The sequence below is a fragment of the Acomys russatus genome, chromosome 6 (assembly GCF_903995435.1).
Source record: "Acomys russatus chromosome 6, mAcoRus1.1, whole genome shotgun sequence".
NCBI classification, from domain to species: domain Eukaryota; kingdom Metazoa; phylum Chordata; class Mammalia; order Rodentia; family Muridae; genus Acomys; species Acomys russatus.
The window spans coordinates 6111157-6131093 of NC_067142.1; the positions used below are offsets into that span (position 1 = coordinate 6111157).

Genomic DNA, 19937 nt, shown 5'->3' on the forward strand with positions numbered 1-19937 from the left:
GATTTGTTAGCAAAGATGCCTTTGAGGATGAAATGTGGTAATGGTATGTGACGTATGGGAGTTCATTTTTAAGAGTTGCCTTCTGATCTCCACATTTGTGCATGTGTATATGCATGTGTGCACACACTCCACAAACACACCCATGCACACAGGAATCTTTGATACTTTGTTCACCCTATGTTCTCTTGGAATATAAAAAATGTATCTTACAATTTAACCCTTTGTCTCATTTTATTTTTTTAAATTTGCTTGTCTTTGATAAGCACATTTTTAGTGTCTCTTTCCTTTTTATAGGGCGTTCTCCATCCTTGTTATATTTGATTCTTCAGACCAGGAAGAATAAGACGTGTCTGTAATTTTCATCTTTCGTATTTTCAGATCAAGGTCATTATATATACATAATACTGCTTCCAGGAAGAGAAATCTAGTATTTTCTTTCTTTCTTTATAGATACATTTGCCAACAAAAACAAAAGACAATTTGAAAAACATTCTTGTGGTCACTTTGATCTTTGAGGTATAATGGTATACTGTCCGACAGTATTATTTAAACGTTTTAATTTGCTTAGTTTTCTTTCTTTAGTACTTATCAGACCTCTGAGAGCTCGTCTTGGTATTATTTATTTATTTATTTTTTTTTTTAGGGACATACAATTTGTATTCAGCGAAGAAATAAAACCCTTATATTGATTCAGAGGAAAAAAGTTTATTTAAGTACAGATTTTCTGAAGCACGAATGAAATTTAACTTCTTATGTGTTACTCAGCAAAATGGATAGAATGCATGTTTTCTGCTCAGTTTGTTGCTACTTAAGAGAGTCAGGCAAAGCTGGCTGTGGCGGTGCACACATTTAATCCCAGCACTCTGGAGGCAGAGGCATGCAGATCTCTGTAAGTTCGAGGCCCCCCTGTTCTACAAAGCAAGTCTAGGACAGACTACACAGAGAAACACTACCTGGAAAAGAGTCAGACAAACCCCTAAGCTTATTACAAAAGTAAAAAAGAAAAAAAAATTAACTCACAGAAATTTACCATTGTAAGTAATTTAATAAATATAAATTATAAGAGTAGAAATGGTGTTGTGTGGGCAACCAAAAATGGTGTGGATTATATTTTCTGGGTTATTTAGGATTTCCTGTGACTGAGCCTAATGTTTAATAACTTTTTTCTGTGTTCCTTCGGTAATTTTTAATTGTTTAGTAAGTAACTGAATTTGTTATAGTTTATCTGTCCTAATTGAACTCTATTTTTGCTTGGTTTATACTTTAACATATATTTTATTTCAGTATTATCAAGTTGTTAAACAATTTTTATTGTTCCATTTGTAAATGAAAGGCCAGTTCTAAGCTGTGTAGTGTCCTCTTACCTGGCCAGTGTGTATGACAACCGTCAGGTACGTGAAGGAAAAGTCCTCATCAGGCGTGCCCAGCTTGACTTGTTCTTCCTTCAGCTTCTCTGCAGGTAGCAGAGACATTCTGGACATGCTGCTGTTCTTTGCTTTGGGATTGCTTGTACATTTCGTGTTCTTCGCCTCCATCTTCGACATTTATTTTACGTCTCCTTTGGTTCATGGAATGACTCCTCAGTTTACACCTTTGCCTCCTCCAGCAAAAAGATTAGTGTTATTTGTTGCTGATGGCCTGAGAGCAGATGCTCTTTATGAAATAGATGAGGATGGAAACTCTAGAGCGCCTTTTATTAGGTAAGGATGCCAGCAGGGTCAGGGCATGTCTTAGAGTTTTTAGCTTGGGTTAAAAAAAAAGGCATTATACTATGAACTGATGAACAGTTGACAATCTTTAAAGCTTTTTAAAAAAGGGGTTTTATTTGTTTGCTTTTTTGTTTTTTTGAGACAGGGTCTCCGTACATAACCCTGATTGGCCTGGAACTTGGTATTTAGACCAGACTAGCCTCAAACTCAGAGATCTGCCTACTTATGCCTCCCAAGTCCTTAGATTAAGGCCATGTACTTCCATGCCTGGAATTTTTTTTTTAACCACTTTGAAAATATTTGAGGTTTTTTTTCCTCATACACACAGCTGTGAATGTGCATACTGTAGAATTTTCTCCCCCCCCACCCCGAACAATTTGAAAATATGGAAATGTGGGATTTCTACACCAAGCACTATATTACATATGTTAAGAAAGGACTTTCTTCTTATATAGCCATATCCCATCCTCAAATCAAATAAATTTTCACATCAAATAAAATTTAACAATATATTTTGTATTTCAAGTTTTTTTCTGTTTAACCAAACGTATCTGCTTTGTAGCTTGACACACTAGGTTGTAGTTTGTCTCCTGATTCTCTGTAGTAGGGCAGTGATTTCTTTGTTCCTATTACACGGGCTCCTTCGTGATACTGCACTGAATTGGTGGGCAGTATATGATCGGGCTCAACTGGATTTTGAGATTCCTTTCATCTTACAATTTAACTTTTTGTATTGATTCCTTCTATAAAAATCTTTCTTAAAGCCTTATGAGAGTTTTAATACTAGCATGTATTAACCGTTCATCCCAATTGTCTTTTAGGAATGTCATAATGCATGAAGGCAGCTGGGGAATATCTCACACACATGTGCCCACAGAATCTCGGCCGGGCCATGTAGCCCTGATCGCTGGATTTTATGAGGATGTCAGTGCAGTTGCCAAAGGTTGTGTTCTTAAACGGTTTTATCAGATAAAATGCTTGTTATATAAACACTCTTTCCCTACCATTGAATCATGATATCCATTGAAAAATCAGTGTGTTTTTCAAAGTGTGTGTGTGTGCGTGCGCACGCACGCTTGCTTGTCTGTTGGTGCACAACATGTGTGCAGTTGCCCCTGGAGGCCAGAAGAAGGTATTCAACCCTGCAACTAGAGTTACAGACAGTTGTGAGCCACCCAGTGCTGTTCTGGAAATCAAACCCGGGACATCTAGGTTTGCCAGAGCAACAAGAGCTTTTAACTTCTGAGACATGTCTCCAGTCCCAAGACTGCTTTGAGATCCTTTTGACAAGTCTATGAGCATGCCTTAGTTACATGAACACATCCTGGTGTTGATTCTGGAATTAAACTTTAGTCTGTCATCATCCTGTGCTACTGAAAAAGTATGTATGTATAAATATGGCTTTGTTAGAGATTACAATCAAGAGTTTAAAAGTGATTATTTAAGAGGTGAATTATCTACCACTTACTTTAAAACAGGCATACAGTATGCCTAAGGAAGTCTATGAGTTTTATGTGTTGTTTTCAATTACTATTTTAAGAATGTTTCTTCAGGCCATATTTTGCTGTGTACTTATTATGGTATTACTTGCTTCTTTTCTCCATCACCCAAAGGATGGAAAGAAAATCCTGTTGAATTTGATTCTCTTTTTAATGAAAGCAAGTACACATGGAGTTGGGGGAGTCCTGATATATTGCCAATGTTTGCAAAAGGTAAGAGACATTGATTATATTTCCTTAGGTACCAAATAAGTCAAATATAAGTCCTTTTATTCTTGTAGCATTGAAGATTAGATTCAGGGCTTCTCACATATTAGGCTAGTCTGTTCATTCAACCACATTCTACTCCTAGTGTTATTGTTTTGTTTTGTTTTTATTCTTCCTTTCTTTTTTTGTTTTTTTGAGATATTATGTAAAAAAGATTATTTAGCTAGGCACAGTGGTGCACACCTTTAATCCCAGCACTCTGGAATCAGAGACAGGTAGATGTCTCTGAGCTTGAGACCAGCCTGCCCTATGTAGTGAGTTTTAGGTCAGCCAAAGCCATGTATTTTGTGTGGTCATGGTACACAGGGTACTCATCTAGAAGTCACAGGCAAGTATAGGAGTCAGTTCTTTCCATCTACCGTATGGATCCCAGGGATGTAACTCAGATTGCCAGTCTTGGTAGCAAGGGCCTCTACCTGCTTAGCCATCTTGGCATAAATATATAGATATATACATAAGTGTGTGTGTATGGTGTTGTGTTGTGTTTATTACTTCTAGAGGTTTTTATCACCTCTGAAAACAGATGTATGGCCTACAATGGATTTGATTTTCAGTTTAAAAGACAAGATTTCTCCTTTGTTGTATTTTAAATATTGCTATATAACACTTGTTATCATTTTTGAATTCAGTGAAATGATCTGTAGTTCGATATAACAACCTTACAGACTTGAGCTCTAGCTTTCCTTTACATAAAATGTGTTGTAAAAGCTACAATAGTAAATACTTTATGAGTTTCTTTTAATTCATATAAATCATTATCAGAGTGCTTGTTCTCTTTATAGGGACAGTGTTGGTGTCTGGTTCTTCATAGTTAAATAATTTGTTAAAGAAGCCAGTAGATAGTCACATAAAATTTTAAATATTCAAACATTTATAATGACTAGTCTATTTACTGTGCCATAATTTTGTCATTTAATGTATATCATACTTTGTGGCATTTAATATATTGAAATACCACATACAGATCACTGCATTGGTGTTTTGATTTGTTGAATTTGTTTATATGCACAAATCCACAAGTATTAGGGCATCTCTTGATTAGAAAATTCATTTATTTAAAAAGAGGTCAGTCAGGTGAGGCTCTTGTTGCTGAACTAGGAGCAAAATGACTGATGACTTCATTTAATGGACAGATTTTATAACATTATACTTAGCATTGTGTCTTAGTTAGGATTTCTATTTAAACCAAACACCACGACCAAAAAGCAAGTTGGGTAGGAAAGGGTTTATTTGGCTTACACTTTCAGGTTATAATCCGTTATTGGAGAAAGTCAGGACAGGAACTCAAGCAAAGCTGGAACCAGGAGGCAGGAGCTGATGCAGAAGCCATGGAGGGGTGCTGCCCACTGGCTTGCTCAGCCTACTTTCTTATAGAACCAGGATCACCAGCCCAGGATGTTACCACCATATTGGATGGTCCCTCCCACATTCATCACTAATTGAGAAAATGCCTTACATCAGATCTCATGATGCATTTCTCAACTGAGGCTCCTTTCTCTCTGATGACTCTAGCTTGTGTCAAGTTGTCACACAAAACCAAGCAGTACATCTGGATATAAGTGCAACTACTAAAGAAAATATGTTCAGAATTGTACTTAAGTTGTTCACAGACTGGTATTTCACTGGACAAACCCCATTTGCTATTTATATTTCATTCTTTAGGAAGCAGTGAAGGATTATTAAGTTACTGTGGCTTGCCAAATTAATCTTCCTACTTCTGGCCACAGTTGATAAGACAGAAGTGATGCTTGGTGAGACACAACTTGATAGGAATGAGCCATTCTGCATAGTAGGTAAATAACAACTGCTTCAGGTGTCTGCATCTGTGATGTGGGAGGTAGGATGGCTGAGCTCAGGGGATGCTGTAGATGTCACTACTTTATGATGTGTTGTCCTCATGACCTATGTAAAAGTTTATCCAGCCCAGAAGTTGATTGTAGAGTCTTAATACAAGTCTTATAAATTCATAAGATTAGCATACTGGTCCACCTCGTTGTTTGGCAGTAAGGAGCATCTGGATTCCTTTCCCCAATCCTTGCTTTTGAGGCAGTGTCTGTCTGGCTTCAGACCTGTGATTTTCTTTCTCCACTGATACTAGGATTACAGATATACACTAAAATTCCAGGCTCTTTATTTCCTTGTGTTGAGACAATTACATATCATTTTAAGACAAGTGAAATGTTTGTGTTTGCTTTAGGATGGATGATGCTAGCCATCTTCATCTATCTCATACTATAATCTCTTAAGAGGCATATGTTTAAATGGAAAAAACTTTAGAACTTATTTTTATCTTATTGCATATTAGGATTTTGACTTTAGCAAGTTAAGTACGTTATTTGAAAGACCAAAGGAATATGTTGATGTATATAACATGACTCATGGCATGTAAAATAATTGTTAATTATTTCTCCTATCTATCCTTTCTCTATCATAAAGCACTTTGTAATTCATCCTGGCTATTTGTAAACTTCTTGAAGCAGAGCCATGTATGATGGGAATGTGGCTGTAATATTAGAACTCAGGAAGCCTAAGAGCAAAGACTAGCATGGCCAATACAGCAAGATGATCTCAAAACAACAACAAAAGTACTTGATTGTTTCATGTTTTATGAAGCTTAAAAGTTTATTTATTTCTTTTTAATTTGTGTTTTCCTCAAATATCCTTCTCAGGTGCTAGTGGTGACCATGTTTATACATATAGTTACGATGCTCAAAGGGAGGATTTTGGTGCCCACGATGCCACCAAACTGGATACCTGGGTTTTTGATAAAGTTAAGGTGCGTGTTGTTCTGCTTTGTTTTGAAAGAGGGTCTTGTTCTGTAGCCCAGGCTGGTCATGGTGCTGGGCCTTCTTGCTTCAGCGACCAAGTCCTGGTTTACATGGGAGGACCACTACATCTGCGGATGTATTTTCTATGCAATGATTTATAGCTGTATACATTCTTATTTAAAGTCTTGAAAGGTTATTTCTTAGTGGACTCATCTCAGGTTTAGTTTGCTGCCTATGTGAACTTGATTCAGTGTTGCATCATGCTCTTTTAAAGGATATTACCTGGTTAGTATCTCATAGCTTCCTAAACCTTATGTCCATGGCTAGCTATGGAAAAATTATAATTTAACTCAAGTAAACTATACATGGAAGTTTAAGGGTAGTTTTAGCCTTGAATAGTTTCTCTTTATTATTTCACTTATACTTTTACATACTTTAAATAATTATTTTTCAGAAATACTCATCTTGATAAAAGTTAGCATCTTCTATATACAGTTATATATATAATAATGATACCCATTAATGTAATCTGTTTATTAAAAATAATTTTAAAGCACTCTCCATGGGTACTTGCATACGTGCTCATGAATGTGAGTGGGAGAATTCTGTGTCTGCAGGGCTTATGAATCCAGTTTGCTACTGCAACATTAACTTCAGAACCTCTGAACCGTCCTCCACTGTACACCAGGAGCAGGTCCCAGTCATGGAAGAGGAAGTTCTCATAACCTAAATGAGATGTCACAATTTGAAATGGTGGTGGACAGGTTAATGAAAAATGATTGATTTCCAAGTATATTTAAATGCAATAAGTATTCTTGAACTGTTCCCACCACTACTGTTTGACATATGCTTCTTAACAAAATATTTCTTCAGTTTTAAAAAACTTATAATAGATCTGTGGTAACAATGGTATGAAATTAAACTTCCTTTCTATAATTATTTTGCCTCATTATATCAAAATAGCTCAGTGATTATTTGGACAAAAATGTCTCAATTGATCACAAAGATTTCATGCTAGTATGTTTTGAAGACAAAAATGAAACAATATAAGATGATTTCATTTTATAGTTTTTATAATTGAAATAAGCAACTATTTTTCACCTGATTTATTACATATAGGACTTCTTTGATGCTGCAAGGAACAATCAGTCTTTATTCTCAAAAGTAAATGAAGAGAAAGTAGTTTTTTTCTTACATTTATTAGGAATAGATACAAATGGACATGCTCATCGACCATCATCAAGGTAATATTAATGATGTGTTCTATTTGATCTTGTGTGAAACTTTGTTTCAATTTTTTTTGTAGTATGATATTTTCCTTATAATTATGACAATACAGCTAATACTGTAATACTCTATGTAACTGTTACTCAGTGTAGTGTTTTCAATTATACAATGTATAATTCTATACTGGCTAAATCCGTTGTGTTTTGGCCATACTGCACAGTAAAATAAGTGAAATAGATCTTACACTTACTCCACATTCTTCATTTATCAAGGCAGAGAAAAAAAATATCCATAAAATACCCATTTTATGAATATTTTCAATAAATTTCAAAAGCACAAACATTTTATGGTATAGATTTTTATAATAGAAGATGTAATTACTTTGGGTGTTTATTTAATGGGCATTATACCCACAATTGCATAAAGTTTTATTTATTACTTCTTTAGTGGTATTCTCAGCTTTGCAGGCCATAAGAAAGAAGAAATTATTTAAACTTGTATTCTTTATTTTGAATTGATTTTATATTAACTGTAATGTCAGTTGGTTTAATTACTAGCATAAATATCTCAAATTTCCCTAATTTAACAGGATGCACTGTTTCTGCCAGTGAAATATATGTTTATTTTAAACTGGCTTTGTTCAACTCTGTGGGAAGCTGGAATATAGTTTGTTCTCAACACTGTAATAGATGTAAATCACAGATATAAATCACGTTATAGGATGGAAATATTCCGTACTTTAATATTGATACTGTCGTAGTAAGGTCATCAGAACAGTGCAGTTTATAAGGGACACAAACTTGAAAGTCTTCATTATCCTATTTAGGATTTAAAAGGTGTTCACTGAAATATATTTCGTAATCAATACTTTTCTTTTAAAATGTCTGTGAAAACTATTTCAGTTTTTAAAACCCATTAAAGGAGAAAATATTAGTTTTACGAGGGTGCTCTATTTCAAAATAGTAAAGATTAAATCTGAAAGCATTTCTTTAGTTCTTGACCTTAACTGTAATGAGTCTAGGTTGGATACATTTAATTTCTCTACTTTTTTTTGTCTCTTTGTAAACAGGGAATATAAGGACAATATTAAAAAAGTTGATGACGGAGTGAAGGAAATTGTTTCACTATTCAAGCATTTTTATGGAGATGACGGGAAAACAGCATTTATCTTTACCTCTGACCATGGAATGACAGACTGGGGTTAGTCTGTCTACCTTAACCTTTCAGTGCTGCCTTAGTTAAAGTAGTGGCAGATGTAGCTTGCAATTACTATGTTCAGAAGATCAGGTGTAAGCACATAATTGTATGTTGAAAATGTCCAACCTTCTTTAAAAACAACTTTTTTTCTAATTGTAAAAAGAACACATGTTCATTTACAAATGAGAAAGTAGGAAAAAAACCTCAAGTATTTAAAATTTTTCTTCACACTTTTATATTAGAAAACAAATTCCACCTGGAATTTACATGTGAAAGGAAAGGGAGTGAGGCTAGTTAAGAGGAATTGCTGAGCACTGCCTAGGATTAGGTAAGTCTGCTGCCTTTGAGAGTCCCAAGGCAAATGTAGTTTGCACTCAGAGAACAATATGACATAAAGATGAGGTTTGAGCTCTTGAATCACAAGATGAAATTCTAGTGAGCTGGATTCCATTTTATAAAGGACAGCTTTTAGTTGCCCTATCTATAGTGAGGTGAGAAGAAAAGGATTCTGTGTCATTTACTTGTGCATAACTGTGACCAAAACGTGGGAGAAACTTAAGAGGAAATACTGACTTTGACTCATTGTTTTAGAGGCTTTGCTGTGTTTGGTTGGCTTGGGCAGAACTCTATGTGGCTGAAGGTGATTGGCAGAGGAGGTTGTTTTGTTTTTACCTTTAGCAGATAGGAAGCAAAGATAGAGCAAAAAGGATGAAGGCAGGTTATCACCCTCAAAAGCATACCTCTGGTGACTGAGCATGACCGCTACCCCTGTATCCTAATGCTTCTACAGCCTCCCAAAGTATCGCTGCCAGCAGAGCACCAAGTATTTAGTACGTGAGCCTGTTGGAAACATACTATGAATCTGTACACCTTGCTGTTATGTACATACCACTTGTTCCCAACTGAAAGATGGTATCTCTGAAAATTTCTTCCCTACTCTTTCTGTCTTTCTCTGCCCTGACCCTTTCTGTGACAATCCCTGGGTCATGGTGTATGTGTATACAGTGATACAGATGTCCCATTAATGGCCAGATGTTCAGTAGCCACCTGTTTTCATGACTTACTGGTTGTGTATCACTGCAGTTACTGCTGCTCATTTTAAGAAGCAGCTTCTTTGGCTAAAGCTGACAAAAGCACTGATCCATGGATATTAGTATAGTTATTGAGAATTTGACAGTTACATCATATCTATTTATCAAAGTAGCAGTAGCCTCCACATTTGGCCTATGACTTTCCTGCCTATATGTGGACCATTTCTTTAAAAGAAAACGTTTAGAGATTATTTTGCCATTGTCAGTGATTTTATACTTACCTAATGACTCTTGATGTCTTTGCTGCAGGTTCCCATGGGGCTGGTCATCCTTCAGAGACTTTAACTCCTTTAGTGACTTGGGGAGCTGGAATCAAATTTCCTCAAAAGGTATCAGATCAGCAATTTGATGATGAGTTTTTAAAAGGTACAAACATTTGTCTTTATTGTCACAAATGGCTATATAGCTAGCTTTTAAAATAAAACTAAAATTAAACTAAGTTGACTTTTTCTCTTAAAAAAAACTTCAAGTTGTTTTAAATCCCTCATTTTATTGTCTGTCTCGTTATGTTTGTCACTGTATTATCAAATTCTCTAAGTCTAGTTGGTTAGTTTTTTCTTTCTCTCCACACTTCACCCCCTCAAGAACCATTTGTTGAACATTTCACAAAATACCACTGGTAATAGCTATTTTGGCCTTTCTAAATGTCTATGAATTGGAAATTTTAATCTTATTTTTATATAATTATAGTTTAAAAAAATTGAATAGGAGAAAATAAGAATAAAACAAGAAAGAATACACAGTTGATTACAATTTTCCAATGTAAGCAAAACAAACAAACAAACAAACAAACAAAAAACCCCATACTATTATTTATATACATATTCCTTATACAAGAAGGAATATAATACCAAGTTATTTCTGTCTGGACCCGGATGAAGACAGAACAGCATGTCTTCATGTAAGTCATGGTGCGTATTTCATTATGCACTACATGTATATATGTGCACTCTATATATCAGTGCTGCCAGAGAGTACCAGGCCAGTTCACAGGCCCACAGAGGAAGTATTTGACAAAGGGCCAGAATACAGCAGTAGTAAACTGTTATATGATTCTTCCAGACTTATTTAAGCACAAATGAATAGAATTTAGACAATTAAAAAAAAAAATCTACTATGCTGTCTTTGGGATGGTTGTGTGCTATCACCGGGTGTTCAGGTTGTGGTCCACATGGGGCTTAGGATTGTTACATATGTTGCCCAGTACAAAATCATAAGCTTACTAGTAGGTGTTGGGATTCAGACCCAAGAAAAGGGGCTGAGGTGCCTATTTAACATAACAAAGAGGACTATGTAATCCAGACCTTTTGGTCCCACCCCTACCCCCCACCCCTGTCTGCATGCACTTTCTCTCCCTGCCCCACTCCCCTTTTCTGTCTTCCAATCTGCATGGTAACTTCTCTCACTTCCTCCTGTGACATCAGTGAACCCTCCTGAGAGCTACCCTGAAAAAGCCTGTCTTTATATACTTTAATTTGGTTGGAATTGATGCATTTTGTTGGTGGAGGTAACCTATCAGTAGGCTTGCATAAAACGTAAGTTTGTTTGTTTGTTTGAACTCAGTTGAGCCATTCTTGAGCATGTTCTTTGTAGAAGATGACATTATGTCCCAGTGGTCTGAAGCAGATATATGTTTGCACTCATTTATGCCATGGAAACTCCTGCCTTGTAGGAGATTAAAGCTATTATAAGCAGAAGTTATATATTATGAATAAGTACCGTGAGATTAAAATTATGAACAAGTTATATGTTATGAGTTAGTGCTGTATTAGTTACTTTGTATTGCTGTGATAAACACCGTGACAAAAGCTGTGTGGCAAGGACTTCAAACTAAGATCTGGTACTGACAGAAGGTAGGGAATATGCTTGAGCATAGGCACAGAAAGGACTTTCTGAACAAGAGTCCAGGAATGGAAGCCTGAAGACCAACAGCTGCCATTTGGATAAAGAAGCAGCCTACAGAATGGGAAGAATCTTTACTAATTATATATCTGACAGAGTTAGTAGCTAGATTATATAAAGACCTCAAAAACTAAATAACAGCAAAAACAAAGACTGGGACATGAAATCAAATTCTCAAAAGACGAAGTACAAAAGACTGAAAAATAACTATTTTTTTTAAGTTCAAATGCTTAGCCATCAGTGAAATGCAAATCAAAGTTACTTTGAGATTTCGTCTTAGCTGGCAGATGTGCTCCAAAACACAAACAACAACAAATGCTGGTGAGGATGTGGGGAAAGGAAACACTCACCGCTGGTTATTCACTTACTGAGAGCAATAAGGGGCTTATGCTGGAATGCAAACTGGTACAAACACTGCGGAAATCAGTGTGGGGTTCTTCAAACAGCTAGAAATAGATTGAGCCCATGAAGGGAATTTTAATAGTCACCTAATATACTGTTTTAAAATTTTGGGGCTAATGATCATAGGAGTATCAGAGTTATAGTTTTAAATACTTTGCTAACAGCTGTTAACCTAGAATAAGTGAGAGAGGGTGTGTTGTCTGCTGTGTTGCAGTTGCCTCAGTAGCTGATACACAGTGGCAAGTTAGCAGCCTTGCAGACAGTTGGCATTGAGCTTACACTTGTTTCCTTGGATGTTTTGAACATTATTTCTCTAAATGGACATGTTAAGAGCTTAATAAATCACAGAAAACACTAAAGATTTATTTTTCAGCTTTTCTTTTTAAAAATTCTCTAGAAATACTCTTCTGCTTTTTAAAACGTTTCATACATGGCTTGAGAGGTTTCCAATATGTGTCCTTTACATGGAGTGGCCAACACTCCTGAAAATAAGACAATTTGTTCTTGCTAAAAATCTTAATATGTTTTATGTCTATGTCTTTCAGAATGGAGATTGGAAAACTGGAAGAGGCGAGATGTCAATCAGGTATTCCTGTAAATTTAATTATGTTATTTAGTATAAGTAATTTTGAGGAAAATAGGCAATAATAATAGTAGTAGTAGCAAAAGATTTTCCAACATGTTTCTGTTGTGGAGGCTACTTCTAGTGCAAGTGCTTTAAAACAAAAAATACCTACAACAAAGACCAAGTGAGATTTTGAGATGGCCAAGTAGGTAAAAGGCTTGATTCAGAACCCTCACCACTTGAGTTCAATCCCTAGAACTGTAAAGTTTGTAGAAATGAACTGACTACAAAGTTGTCCTCTGATCTCCACATGCATGTTTCTGCATATATGCTTCCCTCCCATCTTCCATCATATATGCAATAATAAATAAATAATTTTTAAGCCATCAGTTGAAAACAAAAGACTCTTTCCAGGGGGCTGAAGTGAGCAAAAGTTCTTACTATGAGAATAAGACCTGAATACAAATCCCTAGCACTCACATAAAATCCCTGTATGGCTTCATGTACCTGTAACTTTAGATTTGGGAAGTGAAGACCAGCAGATCCCAGGAGCTTGCTACACGGTCAGCCTGCTCAGCAGACAGCAAGTGTCTGCTTAAGTGAGAAACCCTGTCACAAAATACAAGATGGAGAGCAATCGTCCTCTGACTTCAACTTGTCTATGCGTGCCTGCGGTCCACTTAACACATGTACATACACCACACCTTCCATCCAATAGGCTCCTTCCAAGTAACAGTAGTTAGTATTATGTAAATTGAAATGTACATGCTTATTACATTTCTTTGATTTCTATAATGGTAAAATTGTTTACATTAATCAGAGGTACACAAAAACTACTCTTAGGAGTTTCTTTCCTTTATTAATATGTACTTTGCTTTTTCACTCTATGGTAGCCTAATAAATATCCTTGCTAATGCAATGGAAAAGGTGTGACAAGAATATAAATTACATAGCCACAGATCTTTCCTTAACAAGAGAATTTATGTGGGACCTAAGAAAGCTAGCATTGGCAGTGGTGGCGCACACCTTCAATCCTAACACTTGGGAGGCAGAGGCAGGTGGATCTCCGTGAGTTTGAGGCCAGCCTGGTCTACAGAGCTAGTTCCACGAGCGCCAAAGCTACAGAGAAACCCTGTATTGGGGGAGAAAAAGCTAGACTGAATATTACCATATGATTATAATAGTGACACATAGCTTGTCTTTTAGGTCAAGTACAAGGTGACATTTTCTTATTACAGAGGGTAAACCAAGGTTTGGGGATTCAATTTCATGTCTATCCTTTGAAAATATGTTTCTCGGATAAAAATATTCACCCTCCTTAGGATCAATGCATGGTACCTAAGAAAATGAATATATATATATAATTAAAATAATAAATTTATGGAACTGGAGAGATGGCTCAGCAGTTAAGAGCACCGCCTGCTCTTCCAGAGGCTCTGAATTCAATTCCCAGCAACCACATGGTGGCTCACAACCATCTATAATGACATCTAATGCCCTTTTCTGGCATGCAGGTATAAATGCAGATAAAGCACTCATATACATTAAATAAATAAATCTTCAAAAAATGGCAGTTTATAAAAAATCAATTTACTAATTTATAATTTAAAAATTAGTCTAAAAGCTAGAAATGTTTGAGGACCGTAATACAAAAACATCCTACATTTATATCAAGAGTAGATTTTAGTAAACAACTGAATGTAGAGTTTGTTTTTCAAACCTCTAGTCTGTTGGTAATATTGGTGTGCATCTACATTAGATAAGAATCTTTGTATTCAGTCCTCCAACCAACACTCATGTGCCCACCTGTGCCGTGTGTCAATTGGGGTAGTTGTGAATAAAGGCAAACGCAAACGGTGACCTGGGATGCTTCCACTGTATAGGTGAGAACTGATGCCATCAAAGCAGTGTAGAACCAAATGTGAAGCTAGAACTGCATATACTGTAGGAGAGGCCCATAGCCGTGAGAGCATGGGATGTGTGTGTCTGGTAAACTCCTTGGGAAACGTTTCCTGGAAAGGTTAGAATTGAGCCGAGATTGAAGAATAAGCGAGAGTAATAAGGCCAGGGCAGCAGCACAGCTCTTCAGGGAGAGGAGCACCATGAGCAGAGAGCCCGGCATAGAAGGCATTTCACATCCTGTCGAGCCTTAGAAGAGGCTTGTGTTCAGAGTCTCCTGCCATATGATGTCAGGCAGAAGCAGCTAGGCACAGGTCTAGTAGGACATGATGGCCCTTGGGGACTTAATTCCAAAAGCTTGAGGAAGCTCTTGAGGTGTATGTCCTCAGCCTTCAGGGTGAATAGATGAAATGAGCAGGAGACAAAAGACTTACGGAAGGCTTTGAATACTGACAGTTGTCTTGAACTGGCATGAATCTGTTACAAACTTTACAAACTCTTATATTAAATGAGGTACTTTAAAAGGAGCACCAGAGAAACAAGAGGAAGTTAGCAATAGGTATTAATGGGGCCAAGAAGAGAATTTATCCCAGTGTCATTGAGAGGGAAGCCTGGTAAGAGCAACTGTTGGACTTGCCCTTCATTGTGTGCTACTGTGTGCTAGATACATTGTAAGTTTATCCTGCTTTCCCTTAGTAAGGGAGAAACGTACATTTAACTGATAAGAAAACTGAGGTGGGGCTAGAGAGATGGCTCAGTGGTTAAGAGCACTGACTGCTCTTCCAGAGGTCTTGCGTTCAATTCCCAGCAACCACATGGTGGCTCACAACCATCTATAATGTGATCTGATGCCCTTTATGGTGTGCAGGTGTAAACACAGGCAGAGCAATGTATACATAATAAATAAATAGATGTTTAAAAAAAAAAACCAAAAAACTGAGGCATTGGGAAAGTCTAAAACCTTGCTAAAGTTTTCCAAGCTAGTAAGCCAGGATTGAAGTTGTCTCATCCAACTTATAAATATTTTACTACTTGACAAAATTTGAGGGTAATATAAACACAGCCAATTAAATTTAGAAAAATAGAGGTTGTTAGCTCCCTTTCAGAGATTAGTCTCTGGATGATAGTAGGTCAAAGCTTACAAAAGGCTGGGGAGTGGGTAGTGAGACAAAGAGTATCAGCAGAAACATAAACCACTCTCTAAGAAGGTGGAATAGTAAAAGAAATAGCCACAGTGCCATTTGGGCTCTTTTCTTTCTCCATTGGTTAGCCAGACTTCCCTCTGATGAGCTTACCTCTTTAATGCTGTGCACATTTCTCCAGATAAAATCTACTGCTTTTTCTTTTATGTCTACCAAAGCATTCTTTTACAAGATACTGAAAACTTACACAAAACAGTCAAGTTCTCAGCTAATAGTGCAAGTAATTTTTTTTTTGTTGGATTTTGTGTTGTATTGATGACCTTTAATGGTTACTTTTGAAATGAATTTTTTGTAGGTTCATGAATTTCTAGCAATTTGCATTCAAAGGCACTGGTATATAACATAAATGCTTAAAGGTTTTTTGATTGTAATAAATAATGGTGATGTATTTAGCTGTATGAGAGGATACAATTTGCTGGTTATACATGTAGACTCACTAGAATTGAACTCCTCTGTTTCTAGGCTGATATTGCACCACTGATGACGTCCCTTATTGGAGTTCCCTTTCCTCTTAATTCGGTGGTAAGGAATAACATGTGTTACCAATGCTCCATATAAAAATAGAACTTTTTATGTGCCTCTGTATAATCTTTAGCTGTATTTAAAACTGTATTCCTTCCTGCATATCTATATCTAAATAGGTAATACCTCATAACTGATTATATGCTATATAACATGGAAGAAAGTTTCCCTTTAAATGTTTTATTTATTTTAAAAAGATAAGATTTTTATTTATTCTAGTAACACAAGCAACAGAAACTGAGTTCTTTTAAAGAAATATTAGAAAAGATAATGATGATTTGCTAGATCACATAGATGCTTGAAAATCATATTTGGCAGTCAACAGCCAAGAGGGCTCTGCCATGGCTATGCTGTTCACTGCCCCAACCCTAGGGTAGAACAAATATACTTGCTGCCCTCTGACTGTCAAGAACTAAATCTAGATTGTCTTCCTTGGGTATTCCCTACCTTTCCACAGAGAAGTACAGTGAGTGCCTATGATTACAGTTCCAAGCAGGAAGTAGTAACGCTGCTAAGAATGGGTTTGAGCAGGGCTGTGCTGTTGGTGCACGACTTTAATCCCAGCACTCTGGAGGAAGAGGCAGGTGGATCTCTTTGAGTTTCAGGCGCCAGCCTGGTCTACAAAGTGAGTTCCAAGATAGCCAGGGCTGTTACACAGAAGAGAGAGAGGGAGGGAGGGAAGGAGGGAGGGAAGAACTTCCGGCACTTCCTAAAAAAGAATGAGTCCAAGTGGTGAAAGCCAAGAAAAATAGAAAATACTGGTTACAACCACCAAAACTTTCTTGGTTTTCAAAGTCAGATTTATGTTAAAAATGGAATATAATCAGAACTTTTAAGTAATAAGATCTTGAGTGCCATAAGTATGTGTGTATGGCAATTTTACTCATAAATTAAATAGAATATCCTTATGTGTCTTATATAAGTCCTATTTATTTCCTTTTGTCTTAAAAACTAAAACAAAAAACATTATAGCTGTGGCCATTACAGTCATTATTCTTTGTGTATAGCATACTTAATTTATTGAGCACATAAGAATATACCCAACTTTAACAAAGTTCCTAGATACTCATTTTAGAAATAGCAACAAAAAATATTCAGTTTTGCCTCCCAGCCTTAAAGGTTTCAGTCTGTGGTGACCTATTGTGGCAGGAATACGTGCCAGACCACACCCAAAACTTCTTGCTTTTTGACAAAGAAACAAAAAGACCAAGATGTGGTAGTCTTATAAGAAGGTATATCCCTAGTATCTGAATGACCACCCCCAAAGTTTCTGTCACTTCTCGTTAGGTCTTACCTCTTCAGTCTTGTGCACATCACTGTAGTAATCTGCCAGTGTTAGACTTTAGTTGACTTTAATTCATCTCATTTCTTTATTTAATTCATTTTATCTGCTTTGTGAGAAAATTTTTTTTTTTTTCAGTTCTGGTTTTTAAATTTTTTTTCACTTAATCCAGTAATTTATTTTTCTGTGTATCTTTTTTGTTTCATTTCTGCTTTTTGTTTTGTTTAATTTTAGCTTTGTGTGTGTGTATGCCACATGTGCACCTGTTCAGGCCTTTGTAAGCTACCCAATGGGAGTTCAGGAAATTGAAGTCTCATCCTCTGGAAGAGTACCAAAAGCCTTTAACCACTGATCAGCGTGCACTCTTTTTAGTTTTTAAATGTTATAAATGTGTAGGTTAGTGCTTGCATGTGTGTCTGTGCAGCACATGAGTGCCTGATGCTCTCAGAAGAGTCTATCGGAGCCCCCTGGAACTGAGGTTTGAACATGGTCATAAGCCCCAAGTGGGTGCTGGGAATTGAGCTCAGGTCCTCTCGAAGAGCAGCCTCTTAGCCACTGAGCCACTTCTCCAGATCCACGTCAAGTGCTCTTATTTGCTGAGTTATCGCTAGCTCCTAAACAGAATCTTACTCTGTATCTCAGGCTGGTAAGGAACTTAACCACCTTGGCCTCCAAATGCTAGGGTTAGAGGGTTGTGATTTTTTTTTTTAATTTTTTAATTTTTAATTTTTATTTTTTTACAATTAGAGCTTCACAGTCTTTATTAATATTGTTATATTTTTGCTTTTTAGGGAACACTTCCTGTGGATTATCTTAACAACACTGGTCTCTTCAAAGCAGAGAGTATGCTTAGCAACGCAGTACAGATTTTTGAACAGTTCAAGGTGAAAAACAAACAACTGAACTATAGTATAATTTTTATCTGTGCTAAGTAAAGTATTTGGTTTTATATTCTAATGAATAATTTCCTATAACTTAGTATCTTAGGTTGTGAATATTTGCCTAGTGTCATAAAGTTTTTATTCCTGAAATACAGGTTTTATGGGTCAGTTAAAGGGTATAGAATTGCCTTTGAGTAGTGTCACTTACTATCAGATTGCCATATATGCTTATAAAGAATGTAAGTCAAATCATTATTTATTGGAATATGCCCAAAAAAGTAGGTTAGTCATGCCAGCGTTACAGACATGACTCTCTAACTGAAACTTTGCCTGTCTTTATTTCCAAAGAATTAAGGAAGAATTGTAATTACATTATAGTACACTATTTTTGCAAGATTGATGTACTTAATTCTCAGCTTACTGAGATAGTAAAATAGTATTTAATTTTTAAAAAATATTTGTTAAATAATGTAACATAACACAAAATTCCATTTATTTCCATAAAAGTTAATCATCCCTAAAGAACCATTTTAATTGATACCTATATTTCAGAATGAAATTCATTATTTTTTCTCATAATAAAATAAGTATTTTCACGCTTGCTTCCCAGGTGAAGATGACTCAGAAAAAAGAATTTACTTTACCGTTTTTGTTTACACCTTTTAAGTAAGTCTTAAATATTTTTTATTAACTTAAAGGGAATTCTTTTCACTTGTATTTAATGCCAATGAGATAGAGTAATTTATGTATAAACATTGTCATTTTTGTGTGTAGTAAAGCAAATGTCAAACTGAAGTCCTCTTCTTTACTTTCACTAAAGAGCCAAACATTGTATACGTCTGAGTGGCTAGAGGAGTATGGGAATGTGTGGTCCTGTAGTGACTTACATGGGAAGGTGTCAGCTCATTAGTTATACATAGGATCTTGAAGATTGTTTTTCATTTCACTTTTTAAGGAAATATGCTTTCAGCAAGTATTTCTAAAATGGCAGGTCTGTAGGCTACTCCAGTCATTTTGTACCAGAATAATAAGAATTGGTTAGACTTGGCCTTGGCCCCAGATGACACAAATTTAGCATTGCTGTGAATATGTTATAAGAACATGTGTTCCTGGGAGGCCTGAATGCCACCTACTTGGAAGTGTGCTTGGGAAGGCCCGAGCAGCGTAGGCTTCCAGGCAGAAAAGAGTGAAGCGTGGGATCAAAGGTTCTGTCTCTCCCAGGAACACTGGTGTCTGAGACGAGAAGGGTGGAACATGGAACCAAGATCCATGCTAGAAGATCTCCAGTTCAGCTGGAGGTTCAGGAGAAAAGATTTCTCTGCAATATGCATTACTGCGCTTTTAGCTTGGCCGCCAGCACCAGGCCAGTTGTTGCGAGAAGCTCAGGACTCCGGAACTGAGCCAGGTGACAGCAAAGGCCTGGTCTGACTTGGGCAAATCAGTGGCTGCTTTGAGAACAGCCAGTAAGGGAGGTTCAGAGTTCTGAAATCAAGAGGCAGTGGCTGGAGCCCAGTTTGGTTTGGG

General features: G+C 36.5%; 1 protein-coding gene across 1 annotated transcript in view; it reads left to right on the forward strand.

The window, feature by feature from the left end:
• The first annotated feature begins 1418 nt into the window (after positions 1-1418).
• The window catches only part of Pign (phosphatidylinositol glycan anchor biosynthesis class N), a 96200-nt gene continuing 77681 nt past the window's right edge, over positions 1419-19937 (forward strand). Inside the window, exons 1-11 of the mRNA XM_051147225.1 lie at positions 1419-1700; positions 2531-2652; positions 3323-3421; positions 6145-6251; positions 7363-7487; positions 8540-8670; positions 10008-10124; positions 12608-12648; positions 16191-16250; positions 18324-18416; positions 19024-19079. Of these exons, the coding sequence (XP_051003182.1) occupies positions 1480-1700; positions 2531-2652; positions 3323-3421; positions 6145-6251; positions 7363-7487; positions 8540-8670; positions 10008-10124; positions 12608-12648; positions 16191-16250; positions 18324-18416; positions 19024-19079 (1172 nt within the window). The 5' untranslated portion in view covers positions 1419-1479. The remainder of the gene's footprint in view (positions 1701-2530; positions 2653-3322; positions 3422-6144; positions 6252-7362; positions 7488-8539; positions 8671-10007; positions 10125-12607; positions 12649-16190; positions 16251-18323; positions 18417-19023; positions 19080-19937) is intronic.